We start from the raw sequence: 16,868 nt of genomic DNA on the forward strand, positions 1-16,868 counted from the left end.
ACCAGAGTGCAGACAACCAGAAGATTTAATATAAACTTGGAAGCCCCAAGGACCAATGCTAAGAAAGATCAGTCTTTGCTCTCACTGAAATGTCATGGTCACTCCAATATAGTCAATAGCAAATCGGCTGCGCAATCAACATCACACTATTAAAATAAAAATACATTTATTAATATACAATAACCAGTGTATAAACAATATGAATAAAACAGACTAAGGGCCTGATTCAGATTTGGGAATTGAGTAAGATAGAGCAAGTAACTGTGTACCTGGACAAACCATGTTGCAAAGTAAGGGGTCCAAATACATACATTGTTTTTGCAGGTGAGGTAAATACTGGCTGCTTTTGCATGTAGCCCACAAATGCTGGACAGCTTTATTTTGACACTATAGTTTATATCTCAGTTTAGACACACCCCTCCCAAATCTACTGTACATTTCTCTGCACATTTTACACCTACCTCACCGGCAGTGCAACATGGTTTTACCAAGTTGCACAGTTACTTGCTCTTTATTACACTATTCCCAAATCTCAATCAGGCCCTAAGTATAGATACAGAAAAACAAATCTGTATAAATGGAATTGTGTATCTTTGTATTAAAATAAAAGTATTTCAGTTAAACTGGTGTATACTGATTGACTCTTCGTTAAGATACAAATGATTTTCCTGAGTTGTGCTCTGTATTAAGTGCAAATCTGAATATGCTTGTATTTCAAGGCCTGATTCAGCAGTGCACTAGTGTCCACTGCTGAACACAGATTCCTGATGTTAGGGAATCTGCGCAGGCGCATGACCCCATGGGTCACCTTAGCCGGCCGATGTTACACAGATTATCCGATACTGTGTTGGACAATAATTAATGCACAGGAGACGTGATGCCTCCTGCTGCATTAACATATCTGCAAGGATCGCAATTGCAAAGCTGCCTGCGTGCATACATCATATCTATAGCCTGCGTGCAGCTTTGCAATTACAATCCTTGCTGAATCAAGCCCACAGTCTGTAGTTTCCTGATGGAAAAAATAAAATACAAAAGATGACAGTATAGTGCACCAGAGTGAGACTAATACCCCTTTTACACCAGAACAAAAACCTGGATTTTTAATGGGTCTACCCGGGTCGCAGCTCAGTATAAAGGGGTCCCTGAAAAATAACCCAGGTCAAGTGACCCAGCAATCCAACCCAGGTAGCTATCAGGGTTGGACCCAGGATGGACCTGGGTAATGGTGCAGTGTAAACGGCGCAACCCGGGTTATCCGACCTGGGTCATGCCTAAAATAAGCTGAATGGTGGTTGTGGAGCAGTCACCTCCCACTTTTTATGACCTCACAAGTTTAGCAGGGCAGACCCAGGTTAAGTGTGAACTGGGCTGACCTGAGAATAACCCAGATCGATGGTGCTGTGTACAAGGAGTTTGACCTGGGTTGGAACCATGTCTGAAAACCCAGTTGCAGCTGTCCAGTCAGCTATATTTCCTCTCTACATACTAAGTATGTGCCTGGGAGGCTGACAGGGAACACTGTTAATTAACACTCTGTGCTGATGTTAAATGCGATTTGAGTTTAATGTGATATTTTTATTTTAATAGTGTGATGTTGATTGTGCAGCCAATTTGTTAACAGATAGCTTACGGAGAATATTGCACAGTGTTCTGTTATTGGCAGCTGAAATCCATCATTTAAATTTAATTTCAAGCGGCACAGCCAACTGCATCTTTCCATGCTCCAATATATTTGCCAATGCGATCCATATCCACATAAATAGACTCTCCATGCCGACTGGCCCTCTTAGATACAGATACAGTATACAAGTCAACATGATACGAGCAACCCAGTTTGGACTGAAGAAAACAAGCTTCTGTCACCTTCCTTTTTGATGAACCTGATTGGCTGCAATGGGCAACACATCTCGTGTAAAGGGTACTGAGAGACCACTAATTTTCTGTCACCGCTCATTGTGGTGATACAAAATAATTTGAGCGCCTACTTAACAAAATTTAAATGGCTGGGGCTGCTGGGCAATGCTTAGTTCCCCAACAATAGTGACCAGCAGTAAGCAGTGATTTACCATATAACCTGCCAGGTAGGGTTCCTTCTGCATTTGTGTGACATGGCATTACATGTTTTTTAAAAATATATAAAATAAAATCCTAAAACAGAAAAAATTAATTTTTATCTAGTTTTTAAAAAAAGAAAAAATGTTTTATTTGAATAATAAAGCATTTTTTTATTGCCACCACATCTATTACTTCCACTGCCCATAATAACGTTATAACTAGCTTTCCCATTCTGGAAATGGATCCTCTGATCTTGTACATTCATGGTGAAATTAAAATATTTGGTTTGTTATTGATTCCTTACTGACCCCATAAATCAGTTTTAGTTGCTGCTGAACGATGGGACAATGGCAGTTTTACTTTGGCTGCCAGTACAGCCAGAAATTAATATCATCCAATTTTAGAACTGTTCCCAGGAACACAGTGTTTAGACATTGAACAGACAACATGTATATTAAAAGCTGACTAACCCAATGTAATAGCTTTACTTCTTTAGTTTGCTGCTGAAACCTGCATGTCAGCAATCATTAGGTCATTATTACAAGGGATCAGTTGCTGCAGAGGAGATATGGATCAAGTTCTATCTGCATCCATCTGCTCCAATTGAAAGATATATTTAAATAATTAATTACAACAAATAAAAAGCTTTTATTTCCCCTACCCCTTTTGTCAGGCCTCACGTGACTGCACTACTGCTGAAATGATGGTTTTAAATATTAGCCAGATAATTTACGATTAGAAGTTGTTCAACTAATTAAAAGTTAACTGATTCTTTAGATAAAAGGCTACAATCTAAACCTTATAACAGTATACTGAAATAGTTGTGCCGTGTATATGATACGCATCTGAAACTCCCAATTGTGTCCTTGAGTTAAATAAATGAAATTCAGAATTAAAATCCCTTTAAGTGCCCTCCTGCAACTATTACTAAATACATGTGATTTCTATGTATGTAATTTCTCTGCATCTCCTCTTCAGATGGGCTATATGGTCAGAGTATGTATGTTTTGGCAGCACCTTTTCTACTATTCCAAGCTTGAAGAAAGCAGCCTTGTTTTATTTGTGTTAAATGTTTTTACAAAAACTAATACCATCTGCTGTTCCAACATCAATGTTAATATTTTTCATACGTAAAATCCAAAACAGGTTAGATCTGAGTGACATGTTTAAAATAAAAAGTACCCCATGGCCTTACAGCAAGAGACTCAATCAGGCCATCCCCAGGTAGAGTAAATGGTTCAACTGACAACCAAGAATGACTCTTTGACCAGGTTAATATTGTGAACCAGCTGGGGAAGGGGGAGAGGATAGGGGGGTGGGTTCCTACTAGGGGTGAGCGGGTTCGGATTTCCGAAATCCGAACCCCCCCAAGCCCCCCCGATCCGAGGCCGATCAGAGACAGGCTCGACTTTTCCCGCCTGACTCAGATCTGAAATCGAGGCAAAACGTCATCATCCCGCCTTCTGGGTCTCGCGGGTTTTGGATCCTATATAAGGTACCCGCGTCGGCGCCATTTTCTCACTCGGCTGTGGACAGTGAAGAGGGAGGGTGGGAGTTAGGGCTGGCTGGGCTGTGTAGTGTAGTGTAGTGTTGTAGTGTAGTGTAGTGTAGTGCAGTGTAGTGTTGTGCTGTGCTGCTGTTGTCCATAGGGGCTGTGTCCACTACTTCAAAGTCCATAGGGGCTGGCTGGACTGTGTTGTGCAGTCAGTTGTCCATAGGGGCTGTTTCCACTCCAAAGTCCTGTGCAGTGTCCCAGTCCTAAAGGGGTGCTGTAGTGTTGTCCAGGGGGTGCTCTGTCCATCAGGGGTGCTCCCCCCAAGTGCTAAAAAAAATAATATTTTTTTGTGTTTGTGAATTGTGTGCACTGTGGCTGCACGTGCATCAACGAAGGAGCGTGCACCTGTGTCCCATAAGTAAAAGGCCGGCTGGCTTGTCCGTTAAAGGGTGCTGTAACCCCCAAAGGGCACTCCAAACAAAATAAAAAAATATTTTCTGTGTTTGTGAATTGTGTGTGCAGTAGCCGCACGTGCATCAACAAAGTAGTTCCAAGCGTGCGCCTGTGTCCCATAAATAAAGGGCCAGCTGGATTGACCGCTAAAGGGTGCTGTAACCCCCAAAGGGCACTCCAAACAAAATAAAAAAATATTTTCTGTGTTTGTGAATTTTGTGCACTGTGGCTGCACATGCATCAACAAAGGAGCAGCGCCAAGCGTGCGCTTGTGTCCCATAAGTAAAGGGCCGGCTGGCTCATTTCTTAAAGGGTGGTGTAACCCACAAAGTGCACTAGTCTCCAACAAAAATAAAAAATTATTTTCTGTATTTGTGTGCGCCTTGGCCGCACGTATATATCAATATAACATAAATGGAGGACCAAACTTTCTCCGATAAAAATAAAATAGGGAAAGATCAAGAACCACTTTCCTCCTAGTGCTGAAGCTGCTGCCACTAGTCATGACATAGACGATAAAATGCCATCAACGTCGTCTGCCAAGGCCGATGCCCAATGTCATAGTAGAGGGCACATACAATCCCAAATGACAAAGTTCAGGAAAATGACCTTGAAAAAAACATTTAAATCATGTGAAGAGAAACGTAAACTTGCCAATATGCCATTTACGACACAGAGTGGCAAGGAATGGCTAAGGTCTTTCCCTATGTTCATGACTAGTGGTTCAGCTTCACATGACGATGGAAGCCCTGCTCCCACTAAAAAAATCAAACGAGTTAAGCTGGCAAAAGCACAGCGAAGAACTGTGCGTTCTAAGAAGATATCACAAATCCCCAAGGAGAGTCCAAGTGTGGTGGTGGTTGCGATGCCTGACCTTCCCAGCACTAGACGGGAAGAGGTGGCTCTTTCCACCATTTACACGCCCCCTTCAAGTGCTGAAAGGAGCACCCACAGTCCACTTGCTGATATGCAAATTGAAGATGTCACTGTTGAAGTACAACAGGATGAGGATACTGGTGTAGCTGGCGCTGAGGAGGAAGTTAGCGAGGAGGATTCTGATGGTGATGTGGTTTGTTTAAATCAGGCTCCGGGGGAGACAGTTGTTGTCCGTGGGATGAAAAAGCCCATCACGGTCATGCCTGGGCAGAAGACCAAACATTCCACCTCTTTGGTCTGGCAATATTTCTATCCAAATCCGGACAACAACCGTCTTGCCATATGTACCATATGTAAAGGTGGAATAAGTAGGGGTAGGGACGTTAACCACCTAGGAACATCCTCCCTTATACGGCACCTGCAGCGCGTTCATAAAAAGTTACTGTCAAGTTCAGAACTTTGGCTAAGACCGTAAACAGTCCAGGGACACCTAAATCCCGTTGTCCTGTTGTATCCCAGCGCCTGCAAACCACACCGTCAACTCCCTCCTCGTCAATTTCCTCCTTAGTCAGGATCGGAAGTAGTCCTGCAGGCCATGTCACTGGCATGACTGACTCTCCTATCCGAGATTCCTCCGGAGAATCCTGCATTGCTACGCCTCCTGCTGCCGCTGTTGCTGCTGGGAGTCGTTCATCATCCCAGAGAGGAAGTAAGAACACCACTACTTTTACTAAACAATTGACCCTCCACCAGTCCTTAGCGAGGAGGATGAAGTACGACAGCAGTCATCCTGAAGCAAAACGTATAACGGAGGCCTTGACTGCTATGTTGGTGTTAGACGTGCATCCGGTATCCGCCATTAGTGCAGTGGGATTTAGACATTTGATGGAGGTAGTGTGTCCCCGGTTCCAAATCCCGTCTAGATTCCACTTCACTAGGCAGGAGATACCGAGACTGTACAGAAACGTCAGAAAAAGTGTCCTCAGTGTCCTGAAAAATGCCGTTGTACCCAATGTCCACTTAACCACGGACATGTGGACAAGTGGAACAGGGCAGACTAAGGACTATATGACTGTGACAGCCCACTGGGTAGATGTATCACCTTACGCAGAAACAGCAGCAGCGTCACCAGTAGCAGAATCTCAGAAACGCCAGCTCGTTCCAAGGCAGGCTATGCTGTGTATCACCGGTTTCAGTAAGAGGCACACCACCGACAACCTCTTAGAGAAACTGAGGGAAATCATCGCCCAGTGGCTTACCCCACTTAGACTCTCCTGGGGATTTGTGATATCTGACAACGCCACCAATATTGTGCGGGTATTTCATCTGGGCAAATTCCAGCACGTCCCATGTTTTGCTCACACAATAAACTTGGTGGTGCAGAATTTTCTGAAAAGCGACAGGGGCGTGCAGGAGACGCATTGGGTGGCCCGAAAAATTTCTGGCCACTTTCGCCATTCAGCGACTGCGTGCCGAAGACTGGAGTGCCAGCAAACACTCTTGAACCTGCCCCGCCATCACCTGAAGCAAGAGGTTGTGACGCGGTGGAACTCAACCCTCTATATGCTTCAGAGGATGGAGGAGCAGCAAAAGGCCACTCAAGCCTATACATCCACCTATGACATAGGCAAAGGAGGGGGTATGCACCTGACTCAAGCGCAGGGGAGAATGATTTCCGTGTTGTGCAAGGTTCTCCAGCCCTTCAAACTTGCCACACGTGAAGTCAGTTCAGACACTGCCAGCTTGAGTCAGGTCATTCCCCTCATCAGGCTTTTGCAGAAGCAGCTGGAGAAAGTGAAGGAGGAGCTAAGACGGAGCGATTCCGCTCGGCATGTGGGACTTGTGGATGAAGCCCTTCATTCGCTTTGCCAGGATTCCAGGGTGGTCAATCTGTTGAAATCAGACCACTACATTTTGGCCACCGTGCTCGATCCCAGGTTTAAAGCCTATGTGGTGTCTCTCTTTCCAGCCGACACAAGCCTGCAGAGGTGCAAAGACCTGCTGGTGAACACACTGTCAGCTGAAGCGGAACGTGACACGTCAACAGCTCCTTCTTCATTTTCTCCCGCGACTGGGGCTGCCAGGAAAAAACTTAGCTATCCTAAGCAACCCGCTGGGGGTGATGCAGGGCAGGCAGAACCAAGTTTGGACATCTGGTCCGGACTGAAGGACCTGGCAACAATTTCTGACATGTCTACTGTCACTACATATGATACTGTCACCATTGACAGAATGGTGGAGGATTACATCGGTGACAGCATCCAAGTAGGCATGTCAGACAGTCCATACCTGTACTGGCAGGAAAAAGAGGCAATTTGGAGGCCCCTGTACAAACTGGCTCTATTTTACCTGAGTTGCCCCCCCTCCAGTGTGTACTCCGAAAGAGTGTTTAGTGCAGCCGGGAACCTTGTCAGCGAAAGGCGTAGGAGGTTGCTTCCACAAAATGTGGAGAAGATGATGTTCATAAAAATGAATTATCAACTCTTCCATGGAGACCAGCCTCCAGAATGTACAGAGGGACCTGTGGTGGTGGATTCCAGTGGGGACGAGTTAATACTCTGAGAGGATGAGGATGTACACAACACTGAATTGGGTGAGAAATCGGTGGATGAGGAGGATGAGGACGACATCTTGCCTCCGTAGAGCCAGTTTGTGCAGGGACAGATTAATTGCCAGCTTGTTTTGTGGGGGCCCAAACGAACCAATCATTTCAGCCACAGTTGTGTGGCAGACCCTGGCGCTGAAATTATTGCTTTGTTAAAGTGTGCATGTCCTGTTTATACAACATAAGGATGGGTGGGAGGGCCCAAGGACAATTCCATCTTGCACTTCTTTTTTTTCTTTGCATTATGTACAGTTTGGGGCCTAGTTTTTCAAACTGCCATCCAGTCTGCCACTGCAGTATCACTCCTAGATGGGTCACGTGTTTGTGCCGCCCACTCGTGTCGCTTAGCATAGTCATCCAGCTACCTCGGTGCAACCTTTTGGACATAAAAACACTATTGTGAGGTGTGAGGTGTTCAGAATAGACTGGAAATTAGTGGAAATTAAGGTTATTGAGGTTAATAATAGCATAGGAGCAGAAAAACCAACACATTCTGTGATTTTAGCTGTTTTTATGCTTTTTTAAAGAAAAATACAGATCCAAAACACAAAACCCAGAACCCAAAACACGGAAGGGTGGTTTTGGCAAAACCAATCCAGATCCAAAACACGAAGAAAGATCCAGATCCAAAACCAAAACACAAAACACGAAAAGTGGCCGATGCACACCCCTAGTTCCTACACATTATTTTCCTATACAGTTTTTAGGACCACAAGTTCATGAAAATCTTTACAAGCCAAGTAGAATCAATATGGCACTTACCATACTACACTGGTGGGAGGGGGGGGAGTGTTGAGTGGTGGTAAAGGATTTCCCTACTGTGTCTGGTGGGGAAAACCATGACAGTCACTCTGAGGGGTGTGAGCAGTGGTACATTACTAAATGAATCCAGAAAACTGTATGGTTAGTGCTGTACTGTTTCTTCTTGGACAGACATTGTACCTCTTTACTTTCTACTGACTGAAACATTCAAATTCTGGTTGTTTGTGAAATACGTATTGATTTTATCCCAAACGTCACCATTATAGCAGCTTCTATTCTGATATTTTGTCATTTATTACATCAGCTTTCACAAGACAAAATAAGAAGGACTGTAAGGAATAGTGCACAGTTTCGCTGACGTTTGCAGGAAGAAAAATAACGTGATGCAAAAACTACTTGTAAGTAGGGAATTTTTCATCTTGTTTCATTCTATATCATTAAATATAATTACCTTCATCCAGGCTGCAGGGTCAAACTCTATCAAATTCAAGAAAGTATTTTTCAGTCTGGCAATTGGTCCATCTGCATCAACTAGTCGACAGACGTGAAATTTATCACAATAACCTTGCCTTTGTCCACATGGTGTGCCAGGAGGAAGTACGATTACAGTCCTCCCGAATAGATGTTGCAGCTCTGGGGAATATGTACTTTTACAGGAATCCACATCACCTGTCAATCAATAATAGTACACCTCTATTATCAACAATCCAGCTATTGCAAGAGTCTACATAAGCATATTGACAGCACTTTCATTCAAGAGTTCCTTAGACAAAATGTATCTGCCTGAGTCTGAATTATGTTCATCTTCATGTATACACATCATATGGAATCATAATTTTCTGCATTCTCTTTCTGTGCTCAATGAGATACAGTGCGTTTTAAGGGGAAGGAGTAGGGTAATGGTGCCACAAATAATGTGAAATTGCCTCCGCTGATTCTGCGATCCCAGCACTGCGACCGAGGTTACAGCCTGGTCCCAATGCTGGACAGTATCGGCCAGCTGAGTAAGCCTTGCCACTCCTGGAAAACAAGAGCGACACATCCCTATTTCCTGGAACGCAGGCTGTCCCTGCCCCTGTATTGCCCCGTAAACACATCTGCCTAGGTGTGCAGAGCTGTTTTGCATTATATTTAATTCCAACAGCTCACACAAATATAAGCAAACACACAGGCAATGTACTGTAGGGTGCAGTAGGTAGTTATGCATCATTTTCTATGACCAAGTAATGTAATGGTTTATATTGCAACTCTAGATTAAGTAAATGGATCCAGAGGTTTCTAATTGTGATTCATTTGATTCATGTATTGATCTTTTGTGGTTATCTCATATATTTATTTGTTATTATGTTTACCTGGTTTCTGACAGCACAGTTGGCACATCTCATACATAGACAGACTATTACAATCGCATTGCTCTAAACCAAATTTGACACAGATTGATTGAAGACACATCTAGAAAAAAATATTACCTGTAGATCAGTATTCTGTAGAATGAATAGCATGTCTCAGATAATTGTAAAAAATATTAATTAATTACACATCATGCATATATATATATATATATATATATATATATATATATATATATATATATATATACACACACACACTGTATGTATAGCTTTTAGCTTTTGTTTAATTTTTAAATTGACATACTATATACTTTCAGAAACAAGGTTTTGAAATCGGGTTCAAGGCAGACTCACATATGGGGGGGTTTAGCATCAAAACACATATTTCTGTACTACACATGCTGTTCTGCTTTTAGGCTTTTGCATACTGTTAACTTCTATCTCCTTATGACCGGAGTGGCAGAACAAGGGCAGGGGCAAGCTTAGCCCAAGTACAGTAATGTAGTTGCAACAACATAGTAGTCCTGTGCATTAAAGGTGCATGCACATATAAAGATTTTCTGTCCAACCATCCAACTAGTTGATTGGTTGGAATGAAAATCTGGTAAGGTATGAAAGCAAATGACAATGAACAATTTGCTCCCAAACACCGGAAAATGGACAAAAACTCCTGTTTGAACAAATTGTTTAGATCAAACATTTAACAAACTTGTCTGACGACCATTTTCATCTGTTTTCTGGCATTTAGGAGCAAATTGCTGATTGTCAGTTACTCCCATATGTTACCAGATTTTCATTCCAACCAAACAACTAGTTGGATGGTTGGACAGAAAATCTTTACGTGTGTATGCACCTTTACACGTGGTAGAGGGCTAGTGCAATAATATACAAGAATGAAGGAGACTGCCTGGGTGTTTCTGATTGGCTGACTGCATATTGACTACTCCAGCTTATTAACTTAAATAGTAAATGTTGCTGCAATATTATTTCAAGTTGCGCCCTTCTATCGGTATTACTTTATTAAGATTTCTGTTTGGATTACTACAGGAAAGAAGATTCCCATTTCATTTTAAAGGTGAAAACAAGAGAAGATTGGATTTTTTTTGTATTTAATAGTTAAAAAGGTACTCACTCCATTTAGCTTTTGTTACAATTTACCTTCTTACATCATGAACCCAAGATAAATTGATTTTGAAATTCTTATTATTGATCAACATAAAATAATTCATGTCAAATAAAAAGCAACTCAAAAGCTTACCAATTAAAGCAGGCAATAATTAATAACATAAGTATTCACCCCCTTGTTTTAATTAATAGACGGCAGTAGCACTTATGACTACTATGACAAATGAGAGCCTATTAGGATAAATCACTACCAGCTTTGCGTTTGTATATACTGCAAATGTAACCATTTTTTATGCACTAGTGTTTGGGGATCAGCAACTGTCAAATCATTCCACAGATTCTCAATAGTATAAAGGTCTTGGCCACCTCAGAATCATAATTGTAATTTTTTTTGTATTTTAACCACTGCAGCGTGTCTTCTGCTGTATGCTTTGTTACATTGTCCTGCAGGACTATTAATCATCATTCTCTTGAAGACTGAAAGTTTTACTATAAGATTTATCAGTAGCTTCTTACTGTATATCCATTTTCTCCAGGTCCTGCAGAAGAAAGGCATCTCCTTAGCATTATGGTCCCACCACAATGCTTCACAGAGGGGATTGTGGCCCTGATACAGAGATGAACACAAATCCAGTCGCAACTGCAATTCTGAACGCAGAGGTGCTGTAAAAATATGAGACGCCCACTTCCAGCATCTCACATCCGCTCCGCTTGCTTACAAAAGATGAAACCTGAAGAACATCAGTTGCACATTGAACATCTGAGCAACCCTATACTGTCTCAGAATGTTCATCTCACCTAAGACGCCGGGTCACCTGCAGCTGTGCACAAGTTTGCAGAGGCTCACTAGGGCTGACCCAGGAAACTGTCACTCACTTTGCAAAAAAATCCTTGATGCGAATGTTGTCTCAAATATATCAGTAGCTTTACTGTTCCGACATTGACACTGCATGCACCTCTGAATCTGGCCTAGTGATCTTGGGATAATGCACATTAAGCGGTATCAGCACACGTTATGTGCGCTGATACCGCTTCTCCCCAATGAATGATCGGGGGTCTGGGCGGTAAATGACAGGGGCGCTATGCGCCCCTGTCATTATCGGCGCTGCTATCTACAAGATAGCAGCGCCGAGCGGCAGGGCCATGTACGAATGGTCACAACGCATGACCATTCGACTGGCTGTAGCTGTCGTTATTGACAGCTACAGCCTGGCGCTAGCCTATCCCCACAACAGGGACAGCGCTGTCCCTGCTGTGGTGGCTGCCGGCTCCAGGCTGCACGCGGGGATCTCACGATACTTGCGAGATCCCGCGCATGCTCAATGGAGCCGTCCGGGACTGACACAGCGCATCAGCACTAGGCTGATGCGCTGTAGTCACTAGCGGGTAGCACCGGAGGGGGGAGTTAACGCTCCCCCTCTCCGGCTGATGAGATGTTCATACATCTAATCGGTAGTGCTTCCTGCTTCGCCTCGGTAAAGAGGCGAAGCGGGAAGCGTTATAGCGGCACGTTAAGTACCGCTATAATACATCTACCCCATTGTGAGGTTTGTGCTAAACATACATCTTTGCGATGAGATCACAGTTTACACTTTGGCGGTTTCAGACACTTGATCTAAAGGGCACTGGCGTCACAAGGGGGTGCGGGGTTGCGGGCCGCACCAGGTGTCACCAGCTGAGGGGTGACACCAAAGTGCTGGCTCCCCCTCAGTGACAGGAGCCAGGTGCTGCATTACCTGCAGTACTTGGCTCCTAGCACAGTGAGGGAGCCAGCACTCAAACAGGCTGGTCCCTGGGGGCAGCCTGCACCTCCAGCACCCCCGTGGTAACAAAAAATGGGGGTTCGGCACGCGGAGCCACGCCCACCCATGATGCCATGCCCCCAAAATCACCGGCGCGCCTCACGCAGTGATGGATGCCTTTCCCAGTCAAGGACGCCACTGCTAAAGGGGCAATAATAGTAAATATAAAGCTATCTGTGTCTTGTATTTAAAAGCAAAATTCCAGGGTGCTTAAGCGTAGATGCTAACCTGTGTACAGTAGATATATGATATGCAATCTAGAACATAGAGTTCAGACTTGGCAATGATTGTGAATCATGCAATCAGTAAAGGTACACATTGACATGTTTCTCCTCTTTAGGAGAAGTTTTAAAGGCAATAGTGCAGCTTGATTTGAGTTATCTGCTGGATTATTGTGGGAATTAGTATGATTCCCGGCAGCGGCAGCCCGACATCAGAGATCCCGGCAGCAGAAGCCCGACAGCGCTGGATATCCCGATCGTGGATAGGTAAGTATTGTCTAACCTAACCCCCCTAACCCTAACCTCCCCCCCAAGTGCCTAACCCTAATCCCCCCTCTAAGTGCCTAACCCTAACCACCCCCTTCCCTGCTGCCTAAACCTAAGTCCCCCCCCGGGGTGCCTAACCCTAACCCTCCCTCCCCCTAGCCTAACCCTAAGTCCCCCCCGGGGTGCCTAACCCTAAGCCCCCCCGGGAGCCCTAAACCTAACTCTCCCCCCCGTGGCTGTCCGCTCGCGGCACCCGGCATCACTACAATCGGGATGCCGGGCGCCGGTTTCCCGGCGTCGGGGAAATGCCGGGCTTCCACATCTAGACGCCCGGCATTTCACCCTTGCCGGGATATGACAGTCGGGAAGCCGGCTGCCGGTATTTAGGCAGTCGGCTTCCCGATTGCATACCTTATTGTGTTATCCTACTAGAATTACTGGATACATTTTAGCTACTTATTTTTAATTACAGACTGGCAACTTAATTATATCGTTATACTGTATCAAAGATGATTGTTTCTATTTATGTGATGTTTTGAATTTATATGAGAGGAGTCATTAATGGTTTTTTTGTAATAAATGTTTTATGAATTACAGCCTTTGGGATATAATAATAATAATAATAATAATAATAATAATAATAATAATAATATTATATTTGTGTTGATATAAGTGCAGACACGCACTTATATATTTGTGTTTTGTTTTTCATTTTATTGCCTTTTTTAATCCAGTGGGCAAAACAGCTGAAGATGTGGCAGCTTGGAAAATTGCTGCTTTGTAAATTTACCTCTTGGTCTCATCAGATCATAGAAACTTCCTATACTTGGTGTTAAAATCTCTCACAAGTTTTCTGGTAAATTCTAGATGAGACTTTTGATGGAATGCATCAAGCATCGCATTTTGCATGCGATGTATCCTGTCACTAATCGCATGCATACCAGAGTTAATAAGAGTGAAGAAAATCGCTAAGGACAGCTCTCCCTATTAGAGTTGTCCTTTTTCAATAGAAGGCCTTACGACTTTATGACCTGGGACTCCCTTTGATCATGCGTTGCACTGGGGGAGGTGGTGGGAGAGATCTGATTGGACACTGCGATAAGAAGCCCATAGACTTCTATTGGGCAACGCCATCTGAAGATGACCTTGCCTACCGGGTCCAAGCTGCGAAAACCTTTACTTTCCAAAGGTTGTTGTATATGAGATCTGCGGTCAAACCCCTGAAAACTGCATTTTAGGGGGGTTTGACAGCATTTTTAGCTTTTTCCACCCATTATGTGAATGTTTTTCAACAATGATTTTTTTTTTTGTGTAGCCTACCTTATGGATGAATAAATTATTTTCTGTTTTTTCATGCATTAAAAAAATCTTATTCATCTTTTTTATTTGACATTACAGTGTATTCTGTAATTCATTTTAGTTCCATGATGCAATGAAACTAAATGAGAAAATACCAAAGGGAGTGAATACTTTTTATAGGAACAGCTTTCGTCTTAACCACTTGCCTGGTGTGGTCAAATCAGATGCAACCACGTCAGGATGAGCTTTCCCTGACATGGTTGCAACTGATACAACTGTGTTAGAGAAGGCTATTGGTGGTCCCTGGAAGATAATCTTTTGGAAGCCACTATGCTCAGTCCACCTGACCGGCCGCCCAGTTGCTGCGGCAACCTTCCCCCAGCTTTCCCCAGCCAGCCAGGCAGCAGAATGATGGGCAACTAGCAGCTGCAGGAAGTCAAGACAGCCACAGGCAGCTCCCCGCAGTCTGCTCAGTGCTTCCTGATGCACCTCAGGAAAGACTACACCCTGCTGGTGACTGTTCTTTATGCAGGACTTCAAGAATTAGCTTTATACAATTTAACAAGAAAACTAATAACATATGTATATACATGATATAGAGATATATATATATATATATATATATATATATATATTAGTGTATATTAAATTAAACACCATGCCTCTGGAAAAAAAAAAAAATTATATATATATATATATATATATATATATATATATATATAGTAGGATTTTGTCTGAAAAGGCAATAGGGTGAGGGTTAGGCACTAAGGGGGAGAGTCAGGTTTAGGGTGCGGGAAGGGGGAGGTTAGGTTTAGGCATTAGGAGGGTTAGGTTCAGGCACCAGGGAGGGAGGATTATGGTAGGGACAGGGGGACGGTTAGGATACCAACCAATAAAGAGTCTGTATTCTAACCCTGGGATGCCGGCGCCGAGTTTATGACCGACAGGGTCTCGAACACCAGCATCCCATATGTATTCCATTATTTTCTAAAACTGTAATGTCACTTGCAAAATTATGGAACTTGGCACAGTCCATTTCTTATGAATCAACAAGCACAACACATTATAGACATTAAATATATCGCTAAAATGCAGCATTTTACCCAATGCATTTTACCAATTGTCCCAGTGCAAACATGTGAATGAGCCCATAAGTATTTGTCCTTTCCGGAGACCAGTACGCCCAGAGTAATTCTACCTGTGAGTAAAGTGTGTGAGATGCAGTTTCTTAGGCAAGATACAGTTTTTACCCCATTCAAACAGATCCTTGTTCCGTAGTTGCACAATGTGTAGTTATTTTTCGGGGAAGGATTTGGACATCTGGCAGACTCTCCTGTGCAGAAACTTTCAACTATACACTCAGTCTCTCCACGGCAGCGTTCTCCTTTTGGCTTATGTGAGCACAACTGACTGCAGCACATTCCTTGACTGGGACTAAAAGAAAATAGATTAGTAAACTCTCTAAGCTATGCATTGGGACATTTGCAGAGATCATTTCAAAAGAAAAAGGTGTAAATGTAAGTTTGAATTCCTTTCTGGTTTTCAGCTATTGCAAATCAGCTATATTAAATGCAAAATTGACAGAAAAACCTGAACTACAAACATGAGAATGCAATTCACCATCACAATAGTTTCTGTGTTCAGAATACAAATCATCAGAAGTAATAAGGTACAGGATCAAAATCATCATCAAACTAACTAGACAAATTGCCAAACAATGGAAGTGCCACTGACCGGCGAGATTATCCTGACTGCATGCAGTTCATCTGGCAGGACATTATACAGGTGCACTTTAAAAATATGTATTTAAATATCACAAATAAACAAACACTTAATTAAAGGTCCCAAATAATTAATAAATATATTTATAGGGCACAATTATTAAATGATGGGGGCACATGCATGCTGGAACTTGGAGTGCCTCAAGTGTAGGCAACACTTATGAGCGCGGCGCCGAGGAGGGCATGTCATAAAATTTACTTACGTCTAACTGTAAATGAGCCCAAAACCAGAAACAGTTTGGCACCTATAATCTCTGATCTTTCTTTATTTTCCAAGTTATATATCAGCTAGATAATGGGGGCAGCGTGGAAAGTGATAGATTGCTAATCAAGCTCAGTTGTCATAGTAATAGAAAATCTGTAATGGTCACAGAAAGAGCCTGTAAAGAAGGCCAATAAGTCTGTTCTTTAGCCTATGAACTCATTAATGTGAAATATTTTACCATAAGTGAATCTGCATACTGTACCTGCCAACATCTGGGAGTCAGTGACGTGCAGTGAGGTCAATGGCTGGAGATGGGTCTGAGTGCTGGGAGCCTGCCTCATCCCCTACTCACTGTAACTCCCCCCTCACTACACTAAGCTTCAGTGTCCATTGTTTCTCCTACCTGCATCACTGACTTCTCTTGCTGCTGAGCTCCAATCTCTAAACACTGCAGTGAGTCCATCAGTGCTCAAGGCATGCCCCCCATACTCAGAGGCATGCCTCTAATAGCTTTCTTTCTGTGCAGCTTACTGCCCATGGTGTGGCCTTGCCGTAAGCTCTCCAAGC

At 43.2% G+C, this 16,868-nt stretch overlaps 1 protein-coding gene across 1 annotated transcript in view; it reads right to left on the reverse strand.

Annotated features, from left to right (window-relative positions):
• Positions 1-16,868, reverse strand: part of LOC148529055 (disintegrin and metalloproteinase domain-containing protein 10-like) — a 118,367-nt gene that overhangs the window by 20,076 nt on the left and 81,423 nt on the right. The window contains exons 12-14 of the mRNA XM_088469003.1: positions 15,566-15,749; positions 9,602-9,701; positions 8,701-8,918 (exon numbers count right to left, since the gene is read on the reverse strand). Coding sequence (XP_088325129.1) covers positions 8,701-8,918; positions 9,602-9,701; positions 15,566-15,749 — 502 coding nt within the window. The remainder of the gene's footprint in view (positions 1-8,700; positions 8,919-9,601; positions 9,702-15,565; positions 15,750-16,868) is intronic.

The sequence above is a fragment of the Taudactylus pleione genome, unplaced genomic scaffold (genome assembly GCF_031769625.1).
Source record: "Taudactylus pleione unplaced genomic scaffold, aTauple2 ptg000087l, whole genome shotgun sequence".
NCBI lineage: Eukaryota > Metazoa > Chordata > Amphibia > Anura > Myobatrachidae > Taudactylus > Taudactylus pleione.